This window comes from Antennarius striatus, chromosome 1 (assembly GCF_040054535.1).
Source record: "Antennarius striatus isolate MH-2024 chromosome 1, ASM4005453v1, whole genome shotgun sequence".
Taxonomy (NCBI): Eukaryota; Metazoa; Chordata; class Actinopteri; order Lophiiformes; family Antennariidae; genus Antennarius; species Antennarius striatus.
Window position 1 is genome coordinate 9,462,566 of NC_090776.1, and position 22,968 is coordinate 9,485,533.

General features: G+C 39.4%; 1 protein-coding gene across 5 annotated transcripts in view; it reads right to left on the reverse strand.

Moving 5' to 3' along the window:
- The window catches only part of tspan4a (tetraspanin 4a), a 154,297-nt gene that overhangs the window by 64,235 nt on the left and 67,094 nt on the right, over nt 1–22,968 (reverse strand). For all 5 annotated transcript variants that reach the window (XM_068312555.1, XM_068312564.1, XM_068312579.1 and 2 more), the window contains one exon: nt 636–827. In XM_068312555.1, coding sequence (XP_068168656.1) covers nt 636–827 — 192 coding nt within the window. The remainder of the gene's footprint in view (nt 1–635; nt 828–22,968) is intronic.

Sequence of the window (22,968 nt, forward strand, 5' to 3'; positions counted from 1 at the left end):
CTAGCAGCATCTGCTCCATTGCCAATAAAAGCTAAGAGTCAGCAGTTGTAACCTATTTTCCAAACTGCTCAGCATCCTTGAAAAATCCATTATCTCCCCACCTACACACACTTATAGAAGGGGTGGTGGGTTGGGGGCGGGGGTGATGTCATGTCTATCTTAATGTCTGTCTGCAACTGCGAATGGAATCTGCAATTCTCTCCAAGTTCACTTCCTGTGTCCTCTCTGCTTCTACTGTAATCACCATCTTCCAGTCCCCACATCCTAAGCAACACGAGAGCGAATGGCATATCTGAATTTTTTTGGATATTATTTATGATAATATAAAATAATCATAATGAATAGAAATATAGCAATAAAAAGATTTCAGGTAATTTTCTTGAGACGGTGCTGTACATGACCGGACGTCCTTTATTTCCTCAGCATGCATTCATCAATAAAGGGTTCAAAAAACATACTGCTTGAAAGTCTGTAGATGATGATCAAGTGCCTAACTGAATGGCATCCTACACCATTTATGATTGGTTAGTGATGTAATTCATCATGCCAAATAAGATTCGATGGGATATGAGAATGTGGAATCATCACATCAACACAGAAAAAGCATCAAAAAATATTCTTGGAGAATGACTTACTGTCAGCAGCAGAGGACGGCTCTCTTTGACAGCTCCAACACATCCCAGACAGCCAATCACCATGATAATGGTACCCACCACGATGAGCAGGTTGGCTGCAGACAGGGAGGGAAGGGATGATGACAGGGTGGCAAAGTTTCCCTGGGTCACTGAGAGCCAGACTCCAACACCCAGGATGCCACATCCTCCCAACTGCAGAGGAAACAGAGGCGTGAAGCTGTCAGCGAGTTATCAACACAGTGAGACGCAACCCAAACAGAAATATAGTCTGTGCCGCCTGGCATAAAAAAAAAAAATAAAGAGAAAGAAACCACAGAGAGAAGTCCAAACAACCAATTTTGACGCCACAGTTTTACAGCTGAGGATTTTATTTCATTGTTTAGAGTTACCGCAAACAAGAATCATTGGTTGGTTGGTTACTGCATGCACGTTAAAGGAACCAGATAAACTTCATAGGGCCTGGGCTGGACCTCTAAAACCCTGAGTCTATCTCATTATGCTGTAAAAATGCATGGATACACAAGATCTGCGCTTCTTGATTCATTAAATGTACTGAATTGTAATGTTATATAAATAATCACTTCTAACAAACAGGTGAGGTTGTTCTCATACGAGGTCAGCTACACTCAGTGGAGCTACTGTTTAAAGATTTCAACACTTCCTGCTAGAAATCTGTAGTCTTTGTAGTGCCGTGTGCATTGTTTTTCTTTGTGTTTTATTTTCTCAAGATTTTTACCCTCAAAGACACAGAATAATAGTGACAAAAAAAAAAGTGATAAATTTCTCACATTTTAAATGTGTCTATTGTTAACAGATATTCACCTACTCTCTGTGGCCACTTGACAAGATTCCCAAAGACAAAGAGATTTTATATCACACCACGATTATTGTTTCCCCAAAATATTTCCATTCTATTTCTAGATTTAACACAATATCTTATTTAATGAGCTCTTCAGTTATAAAGTAGGCCAAGGCAGACACAAAATAGCATCCGTGTGGGGCTGTAGTCACTGAGGCAGGTTTCCATTCACTAACATGACTGGGAGCTTCCAGTAGCTTCAAACTAAAGGTCTTTGGTCGCCATTCACAACAGACATGTATTAGTCCTCAGCATATATTCTGTGATGAAGATTGTCCAAACTGAGGGGGGGAAATTATGTTGCAGATACTCCGATGTGGTGGTGGATAATATTTTTAATTTTGATAGTTAGTTTGTGGTCAACAAACAAAATATCCATATCCATATCCAACAAAATATCCATAGGTGTGAGTGTGATCCTGTGATGAGCAGGCATCTCATCCGAGGTGTACCCTGCCTCTCGACAGCTGGGATAGGCTCCAGTAGATCCCTGACCCGCAAGGTGGACAAGTGGTTGTAGACCAGACGATTGTGGTAGTGTCCGCTACAAAGAAATGGATAGATTGAAAAGTTTTATATTTTTTGTTTTTCTTCAGAAAGTAAAAACTGTTTTTATTCCAGACGTGTAAAATGTGATGAGCACTCAAATTGTTGTTGATAATTACAGCTTACAGCTCAATAAATAGAAAAAACATATCTCAAGATATTTAGTTTGAGTAAATCACTATTTATGGAGACTCTCAGGCAGGTTCAGAACACACCACCAGAATCATGATGAAGACTGCTGACTTCACAGTCGTCCCAAAGACAATCACTGATTCCCTCACAAGGAAGGGAAAGCGCAGAAGATCAAGTTGACTGGAGGGGCACGAGCAACAAGAACGACCGCAGCCTCGAGAGGATTGTCAAGCAAATAATAACCAAAAACTTTCCAAAGAGTAGGCTGAAGCTGGAGTCAGAGATCAAGAGCCGTCACACACAAAGGTGCTCAGGAAATGGACCACAAGTTTCACAATCCTGGTGTCCGGCCACTCCTGTACCAGAGACAGCTGACCGTTTTTCAGTGGTCCAAAGTTTTCAGATGAAAGTAAATTTGACATTTCATTTGAAAATCCAGGTTCCAGAGTCAGGAGGAGAGCTGAGAAGAACAGAATCAAAGAATCAAAACTGTGAAATGTGAGTGATGGTTTGGGTCCATGTCGTCTGGTGTTGGTCCAATGTGTTTTATGAAATCATCCTTTGTTTCCAGAAAGCCACTCAAAAGGAGGCCCAACCACTTTGACTTTTTGCTATTAATAAGTCATTTTTTGACTGATTTAATGTTTTGAGATACCATAGTTTGTCATTTTATGAGCATAATTGTTGAAATTAAAACAAACAAGGCTTGAAATATTTCCATTTATCTGTATTAAATCTGAAATATGTTAAAGTTATACTGTTTGAAATTGATCAAGGGAAAGATTTACTTCTGTGAGACATTTTTGAGACACACTTCCAACAATTTAGAAGTTTACATTCTAAAAACAATGACTTGTAAAAACTACAAGAAAAGATCAGCTCCTGAAGCATTTTCACTAACTGCAGCTATCAATACTCAGGAGAACTTTGTGTCCTAAAAATGTAACTTAAAGGGATTAATTAAAATAACTGGGGTCTAAAATGGAAATGTTTTCTAGCTTTATTTAGACATGACAGGAATGAAAGAGATAGCAGACTTATTTGAAACTTGGTTTGTGTTTGTGTGCTTCTGTAATAAATATATTGCTGTTGGAAATAATTCTGTTAGTATACAGTACTTTGATATAACATTTTAAAAGGGTATTCTTTAACATGTAATTGTTCCAATTCTTTTTTTGTGCGTAAATAATGATTTATTGATCAAACTGAACTTTCCATCACCCTTAATCCAGTCAAAGCCTCTGAGTTGGTTCAGTGACTCTCATATTTCACCATGTGCTTTCCACCACAATGCAACATATTAAAATGAAACTACAAATTAATTTAGCCCATAAAAGGCCGAGAACAGTTATTTCATATTATTAGTGGTGTCATTTTTGAAGCCATAAGTGAATAATAATACTGCCTGTTTCATGAATAATAATCCTGCATGACATAAGACCCCCACCTGGACTCCAATCTCTGCAGGGAAGCTAACAAGTAATTACATTTTTTATGACTTGGTGTATTTATATTTTCTTTCATAATTTCTTACTTCATGTGCATTGTCAACTGGATATTTTTTGGTGTCTGGACTACTTTCTCAAAGGTGCTTCCTCAGGTTTCTCTGCTTTGATTCAACTCTATCTGGCAACTTAGAAAGCTAAGCAAACAAAGCAGTATTTCCAGCATTGGCTGAGGAAAGTACGAATATCTGACACTGGAGCAGCTGAAAGCAGCAACGGTCTGTTCAATGGCAGAATCTTCAGCGATGAATATTATAACATCACTCTGATATCTTCCAAATTTTAATCACCACACTTTCCAAAAAGTGTTTTTGTTTGGTTTCTGAAGTTCTTTCATGTCTCAGTTTTTGCAGTGTACTTTGCTTTCACTGTGATCACAGTTGGTCCTGATTAGCACCCCTCCTGAAAAACAGCAGCTTAGATTTTTACAGTCATGCAGATTTGAAATATTCAGACTGAGGCAGCCATCTGGACTGCAGACTGTCACAGCAGGCTTGTGTATTTGAAGCAGAGTCGATGAAAAGAACACACAGAAGACTGTATGTACAGTACTCCTGGGCTTGTGATACATATATAAGACAGGTGGATGCCTCTGTTGCTACACTCTTAGAAAATGTCTTCATTGCATTGTGTGCACTCCAGGTGTTTACGTAAACATGAAGAAATGCAAAGTTGTTGGGGTTAGGGATCAGGAGAAAGGGGTGTTTTCCACAGAGGAATACTTGCTTCATGTCTTATTTCTTTTGTGACACTTTACATATCCAATTTGTTCCAAATGACTTTACTGTGGACTTGAAATCTGCTTTACAAGGTTGCTCAGTGGGTTTTTTTCTATGTATGTTTATTTATATATATATATATATATATATATATATTCTTTTTTTTCTTCTTTTGTTTCATTCTGCACTTCAGATCTGCATTACTTTAGCATTTGATTCATGAAAGTAGGAGAAAAGCCTGTAAGGAAGATTTATTCCTGTTTTCGCAGCCAAACGTTTTGGTGCCTTTGCTCCAAATCTGACCACCTCTCTTTGGGATAACAATAATTAGTCACGTCCTGTTCAAACATTTTCACCCCAATCCAAGTCCTTAAATATTGGATATTTGCCCAAACCAAAACTTCTTCTACATACCATAATATACTGTACTGTATATGCAGTGGTGATCAAATCACTATCTGATATTGAAATACCAGCGGTACCCAACTGTATCTAACTCACCTTATTTCGCAGTAATGAAGGACTAACTCTGTGTTAAATTGGGTTGAGGATGGATTTTATGGATTTGGTTCTATTCGTTACAAATTAGTCAGATTCAATATAAATATGTAAGTTAATTTCTAATGGATGTGCCCACAAGGCTCAAAATTAGATTTAGAATGTTTTAATATTTGAAGGTCATGACAGCTGTTCAGCTTCATTTTAACAGCCTTCAAGATTCAATAACTTATGTCAGACTATGTTGGCTAAAGGCACATCGGCATCATTTCTGTGAGATGATATGTTTCAATTGGTAAATATATTTTACATTATCATTATCTGCACTACATACTTCTGATATGGTGTCATCAAACTTTGACAACAAAGCAGAGCTGCCAGCATACAGTATTTCTATGGCCTGTGGCAGCACATTGTGGCAGAAACATGCTGCAGGGTAAGGTTTTGAAATCCATAAAAATTTCCATTGATGCATTACAAGTAGGAAGCCAAATGGTATATAAAAATATAATATAAACAACTAGTTCTCATTTATAAAAGTCTGAAGACACCACAAATGAATGACTGAAGGGTAGTTTCTTATCTTGTTTAATGAGGTCAAATCAAGTCGAATGACTGTTTGCTGGTGAGGCAGTTGAGGACAACAAGTTACAGTCCGGAACCATGAAATATTTTGGTACTTCATGTTGAAAAAAGTACATGAAAACAAAACTGAATACTTAACTGAACAAGCTAAACATGAAAATTGTCAATTTACCCTGCACGTCTCACTTTCACTGCACTGGGAACAGTTATGTAAATGTCATCTCAGCCAAATCGCAACATTTTCCCTCCTGTTAGTCGGATATATAGAGAATCATTTTGCTTGTATTTTTGTAATCGAAACGCTGTGCTGCCAAAACTCATCGGAGACAAAATCGAATTGAAAGTCTCCCGCATCAGTGAAAAAGGACATTTGAAAAACTCACCAGTGTCATAAAAAACAAGAAAGACAGAAAAAAGAGTCCCACAGTAAGGCTTGCAGACAGGCAGGCCGGTGATATCCCCTTATGCCTTTAGAATAAAACGTGTCAGATGAAAAGCCCATCATGAGGTCTATTTCCAGTTGTTCGTGCTTCTGTGTTTTATATCAATGTCTCAGCAGCAGCAGGAAGAGCCTGGAAGCTTCCAAATGTTTAGTAATGAAGGCATTTGACAAAATATTCACAAGATCATTACTGAATCCGTATTTGTGCGCTGGGCAAAGACATAATATTTATACTAGGAATGTGGAAAATGGAAGGAGCCATGCCCAACTCTTTTTATTTTTTTTAGCCTTCGAACCACATTCAAGAGTTGAAAAAGCTTTGGATATTTCTCAAGTGAAGCTTAAACTTAACTGTCTGGAAAGCATATTCTCTTAAAAGCACGTTGTAGTAGTCTGCTGGGGGCTCTCCTTTCATAAGTTCTATAATAATTACAGGTTTATCATAGAGTTTAGTCATTCACCCATTTTTACTCATGAGAGTGACGTAGGAAGTAGATGCAGAATGAAATTGTGGTTGGACTGTTATTTAGATCTCCTACAAGTCTAACCCTAACCCATTTAATGTAAAGTGTGAATTGGAATGAAATTCTTCTACACAACCAAAAGGCCATGGTGGTCCAGATTAACAGTGAAACCGTTTAGAACGAAGCCGCTGCTAATTCTTTGTGTGTAAGAACAGTGTGAACTCTGTGTCTCTGTTGCTGCATCTGATGCTCCTGTGCTGTTAACTTTAGACCAGATCTCTTGTAGTTGTCGTTTTCTGCTACCTCACATAATAATAGGCCAATAATGTGTCTAACTAACTTCTTCTATGATCAACACAGTCATGCAAAAGTGCCTTTGCTACTAATACAATGTGTGCGCTGGGCGTGACAATGACAGCTATGACAGCTGGCGGAAGAGAAGGCCTGGAGGCTTTATTTGGTGCTCTGCTTAAAGAGCCTGATTATGTTCATTTCATTATGTTCATTTTTTTTAATAAGGTTTAATACTAAGAAGAGTCGGGCCTGCTAGCTGGAATCTTTAAAAGGCATTCACACTGTACTTGTAAATTAAATCAATAAAGTTCATTTTAAAGTCATATTGTAACAATATTCTGAATTTAGCGATGGGTAAAATGTTCTTTGAGGTTTGGAGAGGAAAGAGATGAGTTAAGCTTAGAAATGTTCACAAACACCATTTTAGACCATTGAACAATAAATAGGTTAATGAACAGGCAAAAGTATGACGATTGGGTGGGACAGAGGAGGCTTAGAAGCAGTGGTCATGTATTTTTGGTCATATATTTTAAACCTTGATTGTCAGTGCAGCCCTTAGAATGACAATGTATTGACACTGACAGGATGCGTCATCACAAATAGCATATAACACAAATCAGTCATTTATCTAAGAAACAAGAAGGAACCCCAGTCAGTCTCATTTACTCACACAACCACAAGGCAAGCAGAAAAATACACATTAAACCACAATCAAGACTCGCACAGATCCCTGAGGAGCTGCTGGGCCTAAATGTACAGAACACAATACACAATATAATCAAACACACACAGCAGGCCTCTGAACCTCAGTCACCGACTCCACCAGCTGCAGCCATCTAAAACAAGAATAAGAATAGAATAAGAATAATAACAGATCTAACACCGAGATGAAGTCTGTCAGTGGTGTAAATAAAAAGAGTGCAAATAAAAACAAAAATATGAGGTCTCCTTATGATCCGTCAAGGCACAGATTTGGTTGGTAAAGTTGGGTAAAAATCCATCAAACTTATCAAGGCTGCCCATTAAAAACACAAGTCCATCCTCCTTTTTTTGTTAAGGGCTGTCGATGTACTGTACCAATGTACAGTACATTGGTTTCAGTTCCAATAAAAAGTCCTTCCTGGTTTCCACAGAGGCCAGCATAAACAGACAAGTCTGTCTGGTCGTATTTTTAAGTATCAAGTTTTAATGTAAATTAATGAGTCTAGATAAATGTCTCATCTAATTACTATCACAACATGGACTTGTGCATTACTGCATTGTCGGATACAAATTAAGGCTCTACCATACACAGTGGTAATCATATATCAGAATTATCTTGAAATGCTAATAGAGTACATGTTAGATCGACTGACAGAAATTATAAATATTTTGTGGTCAGAAGAGACCATGAGATGAGCAAAATTGTGTTTATAATTCATGGACATTGTATCCTCAGGATTGAAGAAAAAAAGAAAAAAGGACCATCCATATTTTTCATCAACTCAAGTTGAAAAGCCACCATCTGTGATTGTAAGGTGGTGTTCAAGTGCCCGTGGCATGGGTAACTTACACAGCTGTGAAAGTTCTATTAATGCTACGAGCCACAGACATTAAAGTAACATATGTTCACCCAGATGATGTGCCCGAAAAAGACGTCATCTGGAGTTTTTTTTTTATTTCTCTTCTGGTACAGCAAACATAAAAAAACAACCTTCCTCATCAATGTGGGAACATTTTGCCTGAATTAAGTAACTTTGCGGCCCTTATGAAGAGTAAAACTGCCATAACGCTCTTGTACTCAATTTCCTCAACAAACGTGTTAACGTGTTAAGTCCCACACATGCACAAAAATGTGCATTAAAAAGCTAGAAATACATTTGACATGAAATTCGCTCATAGGAAGGCACATTGATGACACTCAAAGCACTGGATATTTTTGCACAAAAAGTTTATTTTACAACCTGACTGGCTTTTTTTTTTAAATGTTTTCTGGAGTCAAACCTCAAGCCTCCCAAATACTAAAAAGCTCCAATCTTCATATTCTAGAAAAATAAACAGAAGAATAACATCCACGTTTGTGATTTTGTTAGCAGCCAGTGTGTAAACAGGAAACCTGAGGCTATTGACTGCCTTCAGATTGGGAATTTAAAGATGATAAACATCCTGCTTCTTTTTTACTACAAAGACCCGAGAACACCAAACTTCCCTGAAGCAACCTCCCTGACTTTCTCAAAGCTGAAGTGTGAAGCAACGCTTCAAAGAAACCTAAAAATGAAGCCGCTAACAGCACATTAGGTATAACTAGAAGATAGCTCTTATAATTAGTACTGCTAATGAAAGTCTGACAAACAACCAGCTTTAAGGCGGAGCGGCTGAACATATGTTACTCAAATAAAGTTGTTAATTGGAAATTCTGCATATTTTGTCAGCGAGCATAACTTCCTTCCAAATCAGCAAGCAGCCTATTACGACCAGCATTCACTGTGCATTTTTCATTCTAATTAATTGATTGAATATTACAGCTGCAACAGTTTTATCAAGCAGCTATAAATGTAAAATGAATGAAAAAGCACATTATTGCCTCATATGGCTGGGCCATAAATCAAAGAGTCAATAATGGAGCTGTGCAGAACCCTCGTGTCGTTCATCTTGATTTTTGTTTGAGGTGTAATCGTTTCTCTGAAAGGCAGTGAATGCTGTTTTAAACACAATGAATGTCAAATGGTTTGACATTAGAAATATCAACCAGTTTGAGCTTCTGAATATTTGACAACATGAAGGAGAATGCCAAAGTTGCTTTGTAAATCTCAGACAGTTCTACACTCAAGGGCTGTGTGCAGTCTACTGAAGCTTTTTTAAAGATTCATATAAAGCTGTTACAATTCATATATTATCTTATAACTCAAGGGCTGGGATGCAAACGCCTCTCTGGAAAGTACAACCAGCCATAAATCAGCTGGAACTGTTTGCTTTATGGGATGGCTGCAGAATCCGAAATGTGCATGGATATAACGACTTTCCAGCTACCTTTAAGTAGAGTTCTCACGTGTCTGAATATTATCTAAGAATGAAGTCTTCTGACATTTCACATTGCCACATATTGTCATCTTCAATCCATCCTTGATTTATCTCCCCACCTATATATTTGAATAAGCTCACTTGAAAACCTCCCAATGTCGTGTTTTAACTCCACCCAGACCTGTCAATCAAGCGCCCAACCCATCACAGTGCCCAACCAATCACGGCGCCCAACCAATCATGGTGCCCAACCAATCACGGCGCATCTGCCAGAAGGAATCACGTGAACAATACAGTGTAAGGCATCGGGCAGCAAGGCTTTTTGTTGTAGTTACACCTTTCGTCCACACGACAACGCAGATATCCGGGACAAAAATGCCGGCCAAAGTGAAGTTTTTTGAAAACGCCAGGTCTGCATTGTCGTGTGGACACTGTAACCGAAACTTTTTCTATCCGGGGGGCGTCTCCCTGCGACGAAAACCTCTGTGACGTTAGTGTGTGTGACCCGTGTCAACGTAGTACACACAGAATGGACAGAGTTAAAACCGGCTATTTTCTGACGTAGAACAGCTCCACGTCGAAGACGCGTTGATAAACATGCTTCAGAGTTGGATATTTTTTCGTGTTTCTTTCTTTATGAGTCCTAAAGTTTATACATTTATTTATTTATTCATTCATTCACGTTCCCCGCCAAAGACGCCAAAGTCAGTTCTGGGTCACACCGGGATGCACTGCCTGCTGGTGGGAGAACTCTGTGATGGGTGCGCTTAGTTTATAATACCAACACGTTTGTTTTCATGTTTGGTATGAAGTCTGATACTATTGTTTTATCGTGGAATTTCCACAATTTCCCGCTAGTAGCATTTTTATCATTTAAAGTAAGGAACAACTCATATAATGCATTATTATTTACTGGATGTAATGTGGTTGGGTATGTAAAGACAGGTGTGAGGGGCTGTCGGCTACCCATCTAATGAAAGGTAGAAGTTTTAGTCGTACAATATCGTTTTTGATTAAGAAAACAGTAAATCAGGTCTGTGCTGGTCACTTCAAGGTCAGGTTTCATTTCTTGATTGATGTAAATGGTGTCTTTATATTTAAATTCCCCTTGGCTTTGATTTGACCTGTTGTGCTGAAAAAAACAATCCTGCAGTCTGCAAATATCTCTTTACTTTCTGAGATCAGCTCCCCACAGTGTATTGTTTTTTCTGCCCTCTTGTAATTTAACTTCTCACCTTACTGCAGTGAAGTGAAAGTGTACTCCACGGTGCAGGCTATTCAATGCTGGTGAGTTTATTGGTGTCTGGGAACTGAACTATGCAGCAATTCATTGATTTTCATGTTGTTGTTACCCTTGTTTTGCTGATTTTGGGGCATTAGGCTGATGACTTCCTGACATCCCTGCCTGCATAATACTTTTCGTAATGTAATCTTTTCACTCTTTTGTGAAGAAATGCTTCGAAGCATACTATTCTCTGCCAGTTTGTCTAAATGTGTCCTAAATCCCGGAGGCAATAAGGCCAAACTATTCATGTGAAGGACTTTTTGAAGCCTAACCTTTACAGATTTCTGATTACGGATTCCAAATTAGATTTCAAGATTCACTTTGATTTTGTATCATATAAAAAATGTTAAAACTGGTAACTGACGCAAGTTTGCTGAGCATCTCAGACCGAAAAAAATATTGTAAATGAGAGGTTGGGTGATGGTGCAGATGGAAAACAAAACAATAAAAACCAAGATAACATAGTTTTATACATTCCATACATATTCACAATTAAGTTCTAGCGAAGTGGCTCTTCTTTTCTCCTTTCGGCTTTTCCCTTCAGGGGTCTCCACAGCGAATCAGTTTCCTCCATCTAACCCTGTCTTCTGCTTCCTCTTCTCTCACACCAACTACCTTCATGTCCTCTTTCACTACATCCATAAACCTCCTCTTTGGTCTTCCTCTAGGCCTCCTGCCTGGCAGTTCAAAACTCAGCATCCTTCTACCAATATATTCACTATCTCTCCTCTGGACATATCAAAACCACATCAGTCTGGCCTCTCTGACTTTATCTCCAAAACCTCTAACATATGCTGTCCCTCTGATGTACTCATTCCTGATCCTATCCTTCCTGGTCACTCCCAGAGAGAACCTCAGCATCTTCATCTCTGCTACCTCCAGCTCTGTCTCCTGTCTTTTCCTCAGTGATTTTCTAGCTAAGTGGCTCTAAAATATGTATAATGTCATGTAAAATGGGATGAAGATTCAGAGAAATCACCAGAAAGGACTCAGTGAAGCACAACACACACATCACTGATTACAAACATGTAGAAAACACAGATTCATGAAAGACTCCATAATCTGTTCAGCTGCAGTCACGTCTGTTAGTATCATGTTGATCCTGAGTATTTTTTCAGAGGGACAATTTGAAATGAGGTTTTCCAATCCCTGCTGTTATGATATGCATCTTCAGACGTTAATGGGGTGCTTCCCCATTGTGAGCTTAATGGAATCAATTAAAGGAAACAGGTGACACCGAAAAGATGTCTTAAAAATGAAAGGCATCCATTGTTGCTGTTTATCTGTGCTTTAACAATCCATTACACATCTCAGGTGAATATTTGCTCTCAAATGTGTGATCTTTACTATTTCATCTTTAATTGACAACAAACCTCACCACCATTCCTTGTACCTTAAAGGCTCACAAGTACACATTTTAGCATCTGACGCATGACAAGTAGTGACTTTCATACAGCATGATTGAGGCCAGCCTGTTGCCCTACTGCCCTGGATGAATATCACGTAGGCATTAAGGGGTAATTGTTGCTCTACTTCTGAGATGGAGCAATTAAAGGCAGGAATATGTTCTATGACTTTGATAAGTTTGTACTTAAGACCACAAAAATCAAGCAAAAAACAAATTGGGTGACATGTTCTATCTGTCTATCCTTCTACCCATCCATCCATCCATCCATCCATCCATCCATCCATCCATCCTTTTTTCACCATTTATCCATTGACACCTTTCATACTTCTGGCGTCCACCACTTGGTTTGTGGGTTGTCACAGTGACAGGACCCTTCGACCACTGCTGCTTCGACAATGGACGTGGAGTACATTGTGCACTCAGTCCCAATGTCCCCATCTTCATCTGGGATGCAGGAGAAGTTCTCCCACAGGTGGGAGTCCCAGATTGCCCTGACAGAGGCCTCTCCCAGATGTTCATAACAGACTCTCAAGACATGTTGAGCCTGCCAGCGGATCCAACCCACCACCCAGTGGTGATGGGTTGACAGCACTGCCCCTCTCTATGAATCAATTGTCCAAGACATGTGGTTTGATGTCCGATCACACAACAACAAAGTTGATCATTGACCTTCAGCCTAGAGAATCAGATCGTCAAGCCCCCCACCGACTACTGCCACACATTCCACACTATGCCCGTCATCTACAGTTCCCTTGTTGGGTGTTGAGCCCACCAGAGGTCGTCTTTTTACACAGAACACGGCCGGGCTCCATGGTCAGTGGCCCCTGCCATCAGGTGACCAAACCTAACCCACAGATCAACTTTGACATTTGTATGTTTCCACTACATCCATCCAAACTCTTCAATACAAGTCATCTTTTTTCCTCTCTTGTGTACATACTGTAATATGTACTGCTTTTTTCAATTTCTGACTCACTGCAAGAACCCATGATGTTTTCTTGTAAGATGTAAGTTGTCTGACCCTTAACCCTCAGGACGCACAAATCAGTAACGGACAGTGTGCCCTACACACACAAAACATATTGACAGGAAAAAGATCTTTTAAAAGTCAGTAGATCTTTTAAAGTAAGTTATCAAGCAACCTTGTAACCTTCAGAGAGGAATTATACTCTTTTTAGCTTTGCTGCAGTTTGAACCATGGAGACAAGATTTGAACCGAGAGGGTCTTTTGTGATATTGCTGTTAACCAAACCACACCCACTCAGTCATGAGAGCAGACTAGCATCATCAACCCCTCAATAACAAGTCAGAGACACTCAGACTCCATTTTGTTGAAAAAAATAATGTAAGTTCATTCATTCATTCATTCATCGTCCAACCCACTTTATCCGCTAACGCGGGTCGCGGGGTAGCCAGTGCCTATCCTGGCAATCTCAGGGCGTGAGGCGGGGGACACTCCGGGCACGACGCCAGTGTACCGCGGAGCCACATAGAAACAAACAAGCATTCACACACACACTCACTCCTATGGTCAATTTGGGACCGGCCAATCAACCTGAAGTGCATGCTTTTGGAGGTGGGAGGAAGCCGGAGAACCCGGAGAGAACCCACGCAGACACGGGGAGAGCATGCGAACTCCGCACAGAGCGGGACTCGAACCCGGGTCCGCCGTGATGTGAATAATGTAAGTTGTCTCTTTTAATTATATCTTTTATTTCTATTTTTGAGAAAAGCTTCCATTTCTGACATAACAAATAAATAAAAGGCTTTACATTCCAAAACACCAAAATGCCGTAATATTTCATATACAATATATCAAAACCTTTTAGTTGTTAAGCAGATATCTTGTGTCTTGGATTGCCCTGTTGACCAAAAGAATTTTGAAGAGATGAATATTTAACATGAAAAAACACTTCCCTTACTTCTTTTTAGTCTAAGAACTGAAGCACTGGTGCCATGAGTACTATAAAAATAAAATAAGATTCAGCCTACATGCCATTAATAATTAAGGGATATTCAGAGACAGCTGGCTAAATAAATGAAGGCTAAGGTCTGCAGACTCCATAAACCGGCAGATAATCTGACAATAACCACACTTAAGCTCATGATCTACCTGATCTGCACAAAGGGGAAAGACAGGAATCAAACTCCAGTCCCTCACTATAAAAAGTATTGAGTCACCATGACAACCTATCTTAATGAATGACGTTGTCAGTGTTTAGCTGTTGAGTTAGTCATGACGTTCAATAGAAGCTTATTAGTGTCAAGGGAATGGGGAAAAGAAAGGAACCCTGTGATGCTTGAAGTATATTTTCTGTGTCCCATGGGGCTCTATTAAGTGATTTCCAGCAAGTCCTATGACAAATGAGAGTCACCTGTTTCCTTTCCAGTGATTTAATTTGCAGGAAATAGACTTTTCTCTAATTGTGTTGGATTGAAAGATGGATGAAATCACACTGCAAGCCTGAAAGCAAGGCTGACAATGATGGTTGGCAATTTGACAACTGATAATTGCCAACCAGTGGGGTTCCGATGGGGTAAATCTTCCATTGGGGATCATTTAATTGGCAACCAAAACGGATTGTTTGCAATGACGTTAGGGCAAACTGAACTTTTTGCAAAGCAGTAAGATTTCAGAACAAAACAGAAGGTTTCATTATTTTGCAATTACTTTAAATAAAACATGAGAAAAGGGAAATGTGTTTGGTTGGACACACATCTGAAGCACTAGGAAAATATTGCAAATAACCGGGGATGTTGTCTCTAACTCACTTATTGTATCTATCATCACGTCACAAGTCTTCATGTCAGATCTTAATGCCGATAGTAACAAGAACAATTACCAGTTAATTTGATGAAGAAAGCATGGTGTCCCCCACCTGACATGCAGAGAGGTAGAGGAGTAATGTATTGTGATATGAAAAAAAACCAAAACAACAACAACACAATCCCACACACACACGCACACACACACACGCATGCACGCACGCACGCACGCACGCACACACACACACACACACACACACACACACACACACACACACACACTTTGTTCTCTCCCCCTCCCATCCCCTGCGGCTCTCTTTCTAGCAGACGGTGTGTTTGCAGGCTGAATGATGTCAAAGTGTTGCAGAGCAAGCACACACCCACCAATGTGGACGTCCAGCTGTTGCAAAGGGTAAAGAGTCAAAGCTGTTTATCACGCAGTGAGATTAACACACAAATATTCCCAACACAATTTATCATTATCGAGTGTGAAGCTTGATACGTTCAATCGGGCTATTAATTTGAAAATCTGCTATCTGGCTAATGTCATTGACTCTGGATACTTTTCTAAATGGTAGCTTTTACATTGATTTCCGATGATGCTGGCAGGATATAAACGTGTCTGTTGTCACGTTTGTATACAAAACGAGAGGAAGATAGTGATCAACAGGACTTGATGGAGGTGAGATGGAGAAGGAGCAACAGCCAGAGGATGGTTTGTGTTGAAGAATTGGATTGCAAAATCAGAATACAGCTTAAAAACTGTGTGTTTTTAAAATGCATCAAGAGAACCCAGTAATGATCAGGAGGGTCAGGGGGCTGTCTGCAGCTTCAGCAGTTTTCACTTTTCAGTGTTAAAATACTATCAAAAAATGTACTGAATATTGGTGATGCCTCAACATTAGAATCCAGGTCACGTACTTTATTGATTTTAACTGATGAGTAATCTAATGCAGGATGCATTACGAATTTCCTTTGCTTGACATTAAATGATCATGTTTAATATGGCTTTATGCGATTGGTTCCCCTTTAATCAATCATCAGTGGAGGCATGTTGAGTTACTTCACATAATGACGTTCACACAGTCAACTAGGTTTCACATTTATTGATGCATTTATGCAGGCCATTTCTGATTAAGGTACACAAATTGTACAGAGAGCAGGTCAGTGAAGTTTAGTTTTCCAATCTTCTTTTCATTTCATTCGATTTCCACACTTCCTCCTCTTAACCTCCATGTGCTTCTTGCCTGGCCCTTTGGATGTAACAGTCCTACTCTTCAACTCATGCCATGCACTCCAATAATCTCCCTGTGCTGTACATAAATACAGTATTTCATTCAGTAAAATTAATCTTATCTCAGATCATAATCCCAGCAGTGAATACATTTCTCCATAAACGCATTTGCTGTTGCAAATTAGTTGAATATAAATGCAATTTTTCAGAGACAAGGTTTCTACCACTAAGTACTTTATTTATGTTTTGCTGCTCTCCTCTTCTTAATCTGGTTTTCTGCCATCTCACACACACAACCATGTACACACACTGTGAAGCACTATATTCATTGGTTAGTCCTGAAAACTGCCTCTGGCATCGCAGCATCTCCCTGACCGTGTCTTCAGCATCTGAGGCAGCCTGGAGAGCTCACAGACAGTCAATAACATTACCTCTCACTGCTTGTATTAGCTCCTCCATACCTGGAGAAAAGGGCACACACAGCACGCACACACTGGCCTACTTTCCCCCAAAAAGGCCTGATTTTCTGTCAAAGACAGAAAAGAGCAGAAATTGAAAGTGAGCAGGAGCTGCTACTTGTATAGCAAGTGATTTTGTGATTGTTATCGTCAATATCAGCTTTTAGGTCACTTTAATCCCTCACTCCTCCTACTTAGCTCCAACCATTTAGTCGTGTTTCCATTTCATCAGAGCTCCGGTCTAAATTGAAATGTGTGACAATGGTACAAAATCTTTGATTAAAGGAGGCTTTGTATGCAGGATATCACTTTGACTCTGTCTCAAGAGTCTCCTGAACTCTAAAAAAACCCACAACTTTATAATAAATTAAAAAAAACCCAGCTGGCCTTGTTCTAATTCATTTCTTCCTAATCCAATTTAACCATTTTTCGTGTGTGTGTGTGTGTGTGTGTGTGTGTGTGTGTGTGTGTGTGTGTGTACACAGAAGTTAGAGGATCCATACGATAAATATAGCAACGCTGCAGATACCTGCTCCTCTTCCAAAATCTATACTAACATATTTGTCCTAAGAGGGGGCTATCTGCATTTAAGTGTGAAGTATATTCACATTGTCATTTTCAATTAAATTAAGCACATTGATTATTAACCCTGGCTGTTCCGCTGGATCCCAAGGCATTTTCATTAAATTATCTATCTGGGATGTAAACAGAATTTCAAAAAGATGCATGCAGACACTGAATGTCTTTCAATCTGCAGGAGGGTGCAGTGGGATAAGAGAAATATACATCCCTTCAGGTGTTTTGATGTTTTCACACAAACGAAAGATGAGAAATATTGTTGTGTAGCCGCCGCTGTGCTGGGTAGCTTCCTGCCATCATCTTCCCACTCCTACTCTCTGACTGTAACACATTAAAATACTAATTTAGGCTGGAGGCATTGTTTGAATCTGGCATTTTTGTCATTTGCAATTTCTAAACCTGCAGGAAGTTTCTCCTTTCTACAGGTAGAAGGCCCAATAAAGTCCTCTCCTTTCTGGTAAAATCCTCTTCCTCACTGCTTTGGTCTTTTACTCGCTGGTGAGTAGGGGACTGAAATCTGTATTAGCCTAAGATGGATCATCCTCCTCTGAAAAATGAATAGCCTCTCCTGGCATGCCCTCACAAGAAAATTGACAAAATGTACTCTTTGTAACTGCCCTCCAGTGAAAGTTCTCTTATTTAATGCTGCCATCTATTTAAAATGACCATAAATCACTGCATGACATATTAATTTGTTTCGTACTGTTACAACACTGTGGATTAATAACAGTAACATATCCAACAAAACAATTTGATTAAAGGGAGAGTAAACTAATTTTAAAGTAATATATATTTTGTTTATCATTATGAAAAAATTAAAAATTAAAAAAAATTCAGGATGTCTGGCATCATCCCTGGTGTCAGGACACTTTAAAATCTGCACTGCAGCAGCACCGTCACGTGGGGTCATGCGTCATCGATGACACCCGTCGCTTCATCAGTCAGGGCAGCCATTACTGCACAATACAATCAATGAAGCGATACATCTAGTATAGTCATGGTTACCTGTGAGGTGAATGGATGTTCCAACACCACAGGAGTTAGACACAAAGATAACAACCTATTTTTCTTCAAAATACATTCTGGAAAGATTGAAAAGCAATGGAAAGCAAAGATAAACAGGATATAAATGACCAAAGAGCCAAGAATCTGCCATGAGCACCTCAACCCGGATGATTTTGAAAGAGATTTGAAGGTAAGATCATTTTTGGACAACCCATAGTATTTATTGTGAATTTCCTGAGGTTTAAAGGATAATTAATTAATGTCTGGAGCTACTGGAGGTATTGCATAAATGTTTTCATGACCCGATTATCATGCAATTATGGCACTCGTGAAAAGTAAACAATATCAAAAGTGATAGAGAGGTCAATTTACACCAATTGATTTACACCAATTAACCACTGTGCACGTTGGCACAGTGGGTAGCGCTGTCGCCTCACAACACGGCGGTTCCGGGTTCGAGTCCCGCTCTGTGCGGAGTTTGCATGTTCTCCCCGTGTCTGCGTGGGTTCTCTCCGGGTTCTCCAGCTTCCTCCCACCTCCAAAAGCATGCGCTTCAGGTTGATTGGCCGGTCCCAAATTGCCCGTAGGAGTGAGTGTGTGTGTTTGTCTGTCTTTGTGTGTGGCTCCGCGGTGCACTGGCGTCATGCCCAGAGTGTCCCCTGCTTCACGCCCTATGCCGGCTGGGATAGGCTCCAGCTCCCCGTGACCCGCTACGGCGGATAAAGCAGCAGAAAATGAGTGGGTACCTCAAATTGTGGGGGGTTATCTCCTTGATAGGTATCATATAGGGGCTTGTATAGTTTGCAGTTATAATGTAGTTATAACATTGGGTGGTAATTATAAGGGATAATTACACCCCCAACTGGGTTCGCAGGGAACTCCTCTTTTGAATCTGATGATGATGACGTGATTTTAGATGATTTCATGATAATTAAATGTGAAAATGTTAGCTTGTTATGTTGTCGCTAGCTAAATAAATAATGGCTCTGATATCGATTCACCCCGATGTCTGCGATTGCCTCACTTCTGCTGTGAGGGAGCGCATCATAACTTGTATTTTGTTTGTCCAAGGTTCCCAGTGATCATGACAAAGTAATGCCACCACAACGTTTGCTTTATTATGTACTTCAAATAATACCCCGGGTTCATTTTGACTTTACTCACCCTTTAAAAATTAGGGAGCTGTCATGATTTCCATGAAAATCAACAGTTTGGTTGTGTTATTCCTTAACACATCGCTTTCATTGTCTTCATCAAAACAGCAGCTCAAGGAAACAGGAGGCAATCATAGGCTAGAAGGACAGATGATAGGAAGACTCTGGCGAAAATGCCACATCACCTGAGTTCCTATTGTGGTACCAACTAATGAGATTCAAAACATCTGAGCTGCTAGTCGGATTCGCCTACTAAATTTAAATATGTGCCATTTTGGACGTTTGCCAAAAGCGCTGATGTTGACGCTCATCTTCAGAGAGCAGGCTGGTGTTCAGCTCAGACTGCTGTTGGGAAGAGGATTTATTAGTGAGAGTCCACATTATACAGCAGTGCTGCCCCTATGGAAGTACAAAGCCACATCCCGTGAAAAAAAGCCGTGAATCTAATCACAAATTGCCACATCTAAGCAGCACCTGCTCCTGCACCTCTGTCCATTCCTACCCTCACCTGCAGCCCAACTTATTATGAATCTATAAGCATCTCAACCAAACAGCTCAAAAATAATCATCTACATGTCAACATTTTGGTTGTTTGTTCACCCACAGAGCTGCAAGATACGGTGCATCCCGTATTTGAATTTTAATGCTATTCAGGCTGCAGCTGTGTGAGACATCACAGTGCATTTATAAAGACTAAAAGAAGGGGGGTGCTTGATGCAACAGCTCATGGCCTGTTCTCATTCCATTATAATGATATTATGTACTCAATAAGCCTCTCAGAGAAGGCGGGTCACTACAAGTCTGTAGTGACCCGCCTGCAGAGCCAAATACACTGGCCTCTACAACCCTCTATAAATTAACTGGTAGCGAATGGAGGAGCCACAGAGGTGGGAGGGGAAGCGGAGAGACACTCCAAAAGGTAATCAATAAATCTCTAATCTCCTGAGTATTCTCTCCTCCCCACACACACACTGGTACACAGACACACACCTACATCACTCCAGCTGCCTGCGGGTCCGGTCTTACTATATTGACTGGGATTGGAAGGCAACTGATTTGTTGCCGCGATGCCCAGTTTGTCAGACATGGTGACAGGACTCATCCAGTCCCAGGGCAAAGTCAGAATGGAAGCAGCAGCTCACACACAGCTAATATGCTTCAGCTTATTTCCCTAATGTCAAATGCTAAAACTGCCCTATAAATCACGCATTACACATGTGCACATCCTAAATGTGAACCCAGGTCGACAGAGAGTGAGTTACAATCAGCATTAATGTGTTAATAATGGCCTTGTTCCATAATTATTGTTTTTCATGAGTAAATACTGTGTCATAAAACCTGCTGAGATTGCTTTCCTGTGCCTTCAACTGGTGATTTGATCTCATTGAGGCTGTAATTTTTGAACTTTTCTTCCATCCTGAGCGGGCTTTTTTTTTTTAAATTCACAATGCAAGAATCCTGTTTGAAGTGAATCACTCTTATTCTCTGATCTGTGTGCCCACATTGAGAACAAGTTCTGTTTGCTTGACTCACTTTTCCAACTTCACAAAAGTACATAAAATTCCCCTATGATATTAGATAGCAGGAGCAAAAAAAATTGTACCAATCACATAACATACAAATAGTGATTATATTATGAGCAGTCTCTTGGCTGGAACTATGACCTGTACTAATAAAAAAACCTACAGGTCTATTTAAGGAACAATGTAGGTGCAGTAAGCTAACAAGCATTGTAAAAAAGCAAAGGTCTGTTGATGTGGAGCAGGATTTTTTTTTCCCCCCAGAAAGACGCTTTATTAAGTTTAATTTAACTTTTCATGCACAAATGTAGTTCAACTCATTTATATCTGCAGATAGAGGAATGCATTAGGCCTAGAATCCAACACAAGTCCCACAGGAATGGACGTTTTTACCACAGTGGAAATGGACAGACATAAGAGGAATTACAAAAAGAAGCAGCTCTATTGATGCCATGCAAATAATAGCAGGTCCCATGTTGACCTGGATTTTGCTCACACTATCCAAAAAATCAACAGATTTTATTAAAAAGATTTGAGTGGGTCTCTTAAAAAAAAAAAAAAAAGCAAGTAAAGCAAAATTGAGACATTTGGATTAAAATAATCAGGTGTGACAAAAAAAAAATTGCTGTTACAAAAGTAGAAAAAGAACAACGTTAATTTAAGTTTAAATCAAAGTCATTCATACACACCTTGTTTCAGTTTTTATTCTGATTTAATTTGGTCACAAATCCACCAAGCTAACACGGGATATGCCCCATACAGGCCTGGTTACAGATTTTCATGCAAATACAAATAATTTACAGATGCAAGATGTTAACATAAATCAATAGTAGCAGTCAGGCAACAAAAACATCATTATGATAGAATTAGAAATGAGGGATATTTTGCACAGTTATCAGGAAAACCTCCATAAAGGCAACTGGCAGAACTTCTCAAACATATCAATACAATATAATTGTTACAATATACTCAACAATCCATATTAAAACCCTGAGGGTGCAAAGCATCTCAATAACTTCTCCAGTAAATGAGAGAAAAATCGACAAATATACTGATAACAAAATTTAATGATCTAAATTGTTATAGTTACCATACACAGTGCGGGCTTAACCTTTGCAGAAGATCCTTCAATTTAAAAGCTTTTCCTTCAGCCAGAGAGTTTCCATTTAAATTCTATTGAGATCCCAGGATACCATACAGGTCAGGCTGAATTCCATAAATAAATTGATACACAACATATTTCCTGAATGTAAGCATCAGGCAGCTGCAGTGCAGCAAGCAGTGGAGCATGCTGATACATGATGAATATGTGATTTTATAATGGATCTGACTCTGAAGAAGAAAAGACACTTTTAACATTTGGGTCGGGATGATTACGCTGCCTCGTCCGGCTGCTATGTCAGGCCTGGGTCTGAGAGATCAAGATTTATTTTACTGATTTGTAAAAGCAATTATATTTATAATGGTAAAATATTGTTAATCAAGCAGGATTATGCGAGGAAACATTAATGAACATCCTAAAAATATTAATGAATTATTCATTGACAACATATTTCATTTGATTTATTTAAACAGTTTTCCTCCAACCTTAAGGAAATTACTTCTGCTGCCTGAACCTAACCGCAGACAGAGGAGTGACCAAAATAGCCTGCCTGTGACTGCAGTGTGAAACACACAGTATTTGTGTTTTATTTAGTCACCTAAACATCATATCTGAACATATTCCAATCAGCAATAATGTTTCCTTTAACTGATGTTGTAAATTAGTGACATATAAACTTGATTTATCTGAAATGGATTTGCAAGAAGCTGCTGAATCCATATAATCATCTACCACTGATGGATAGAAAAAAAATGAAAATCTATAACATAAAGGAAAA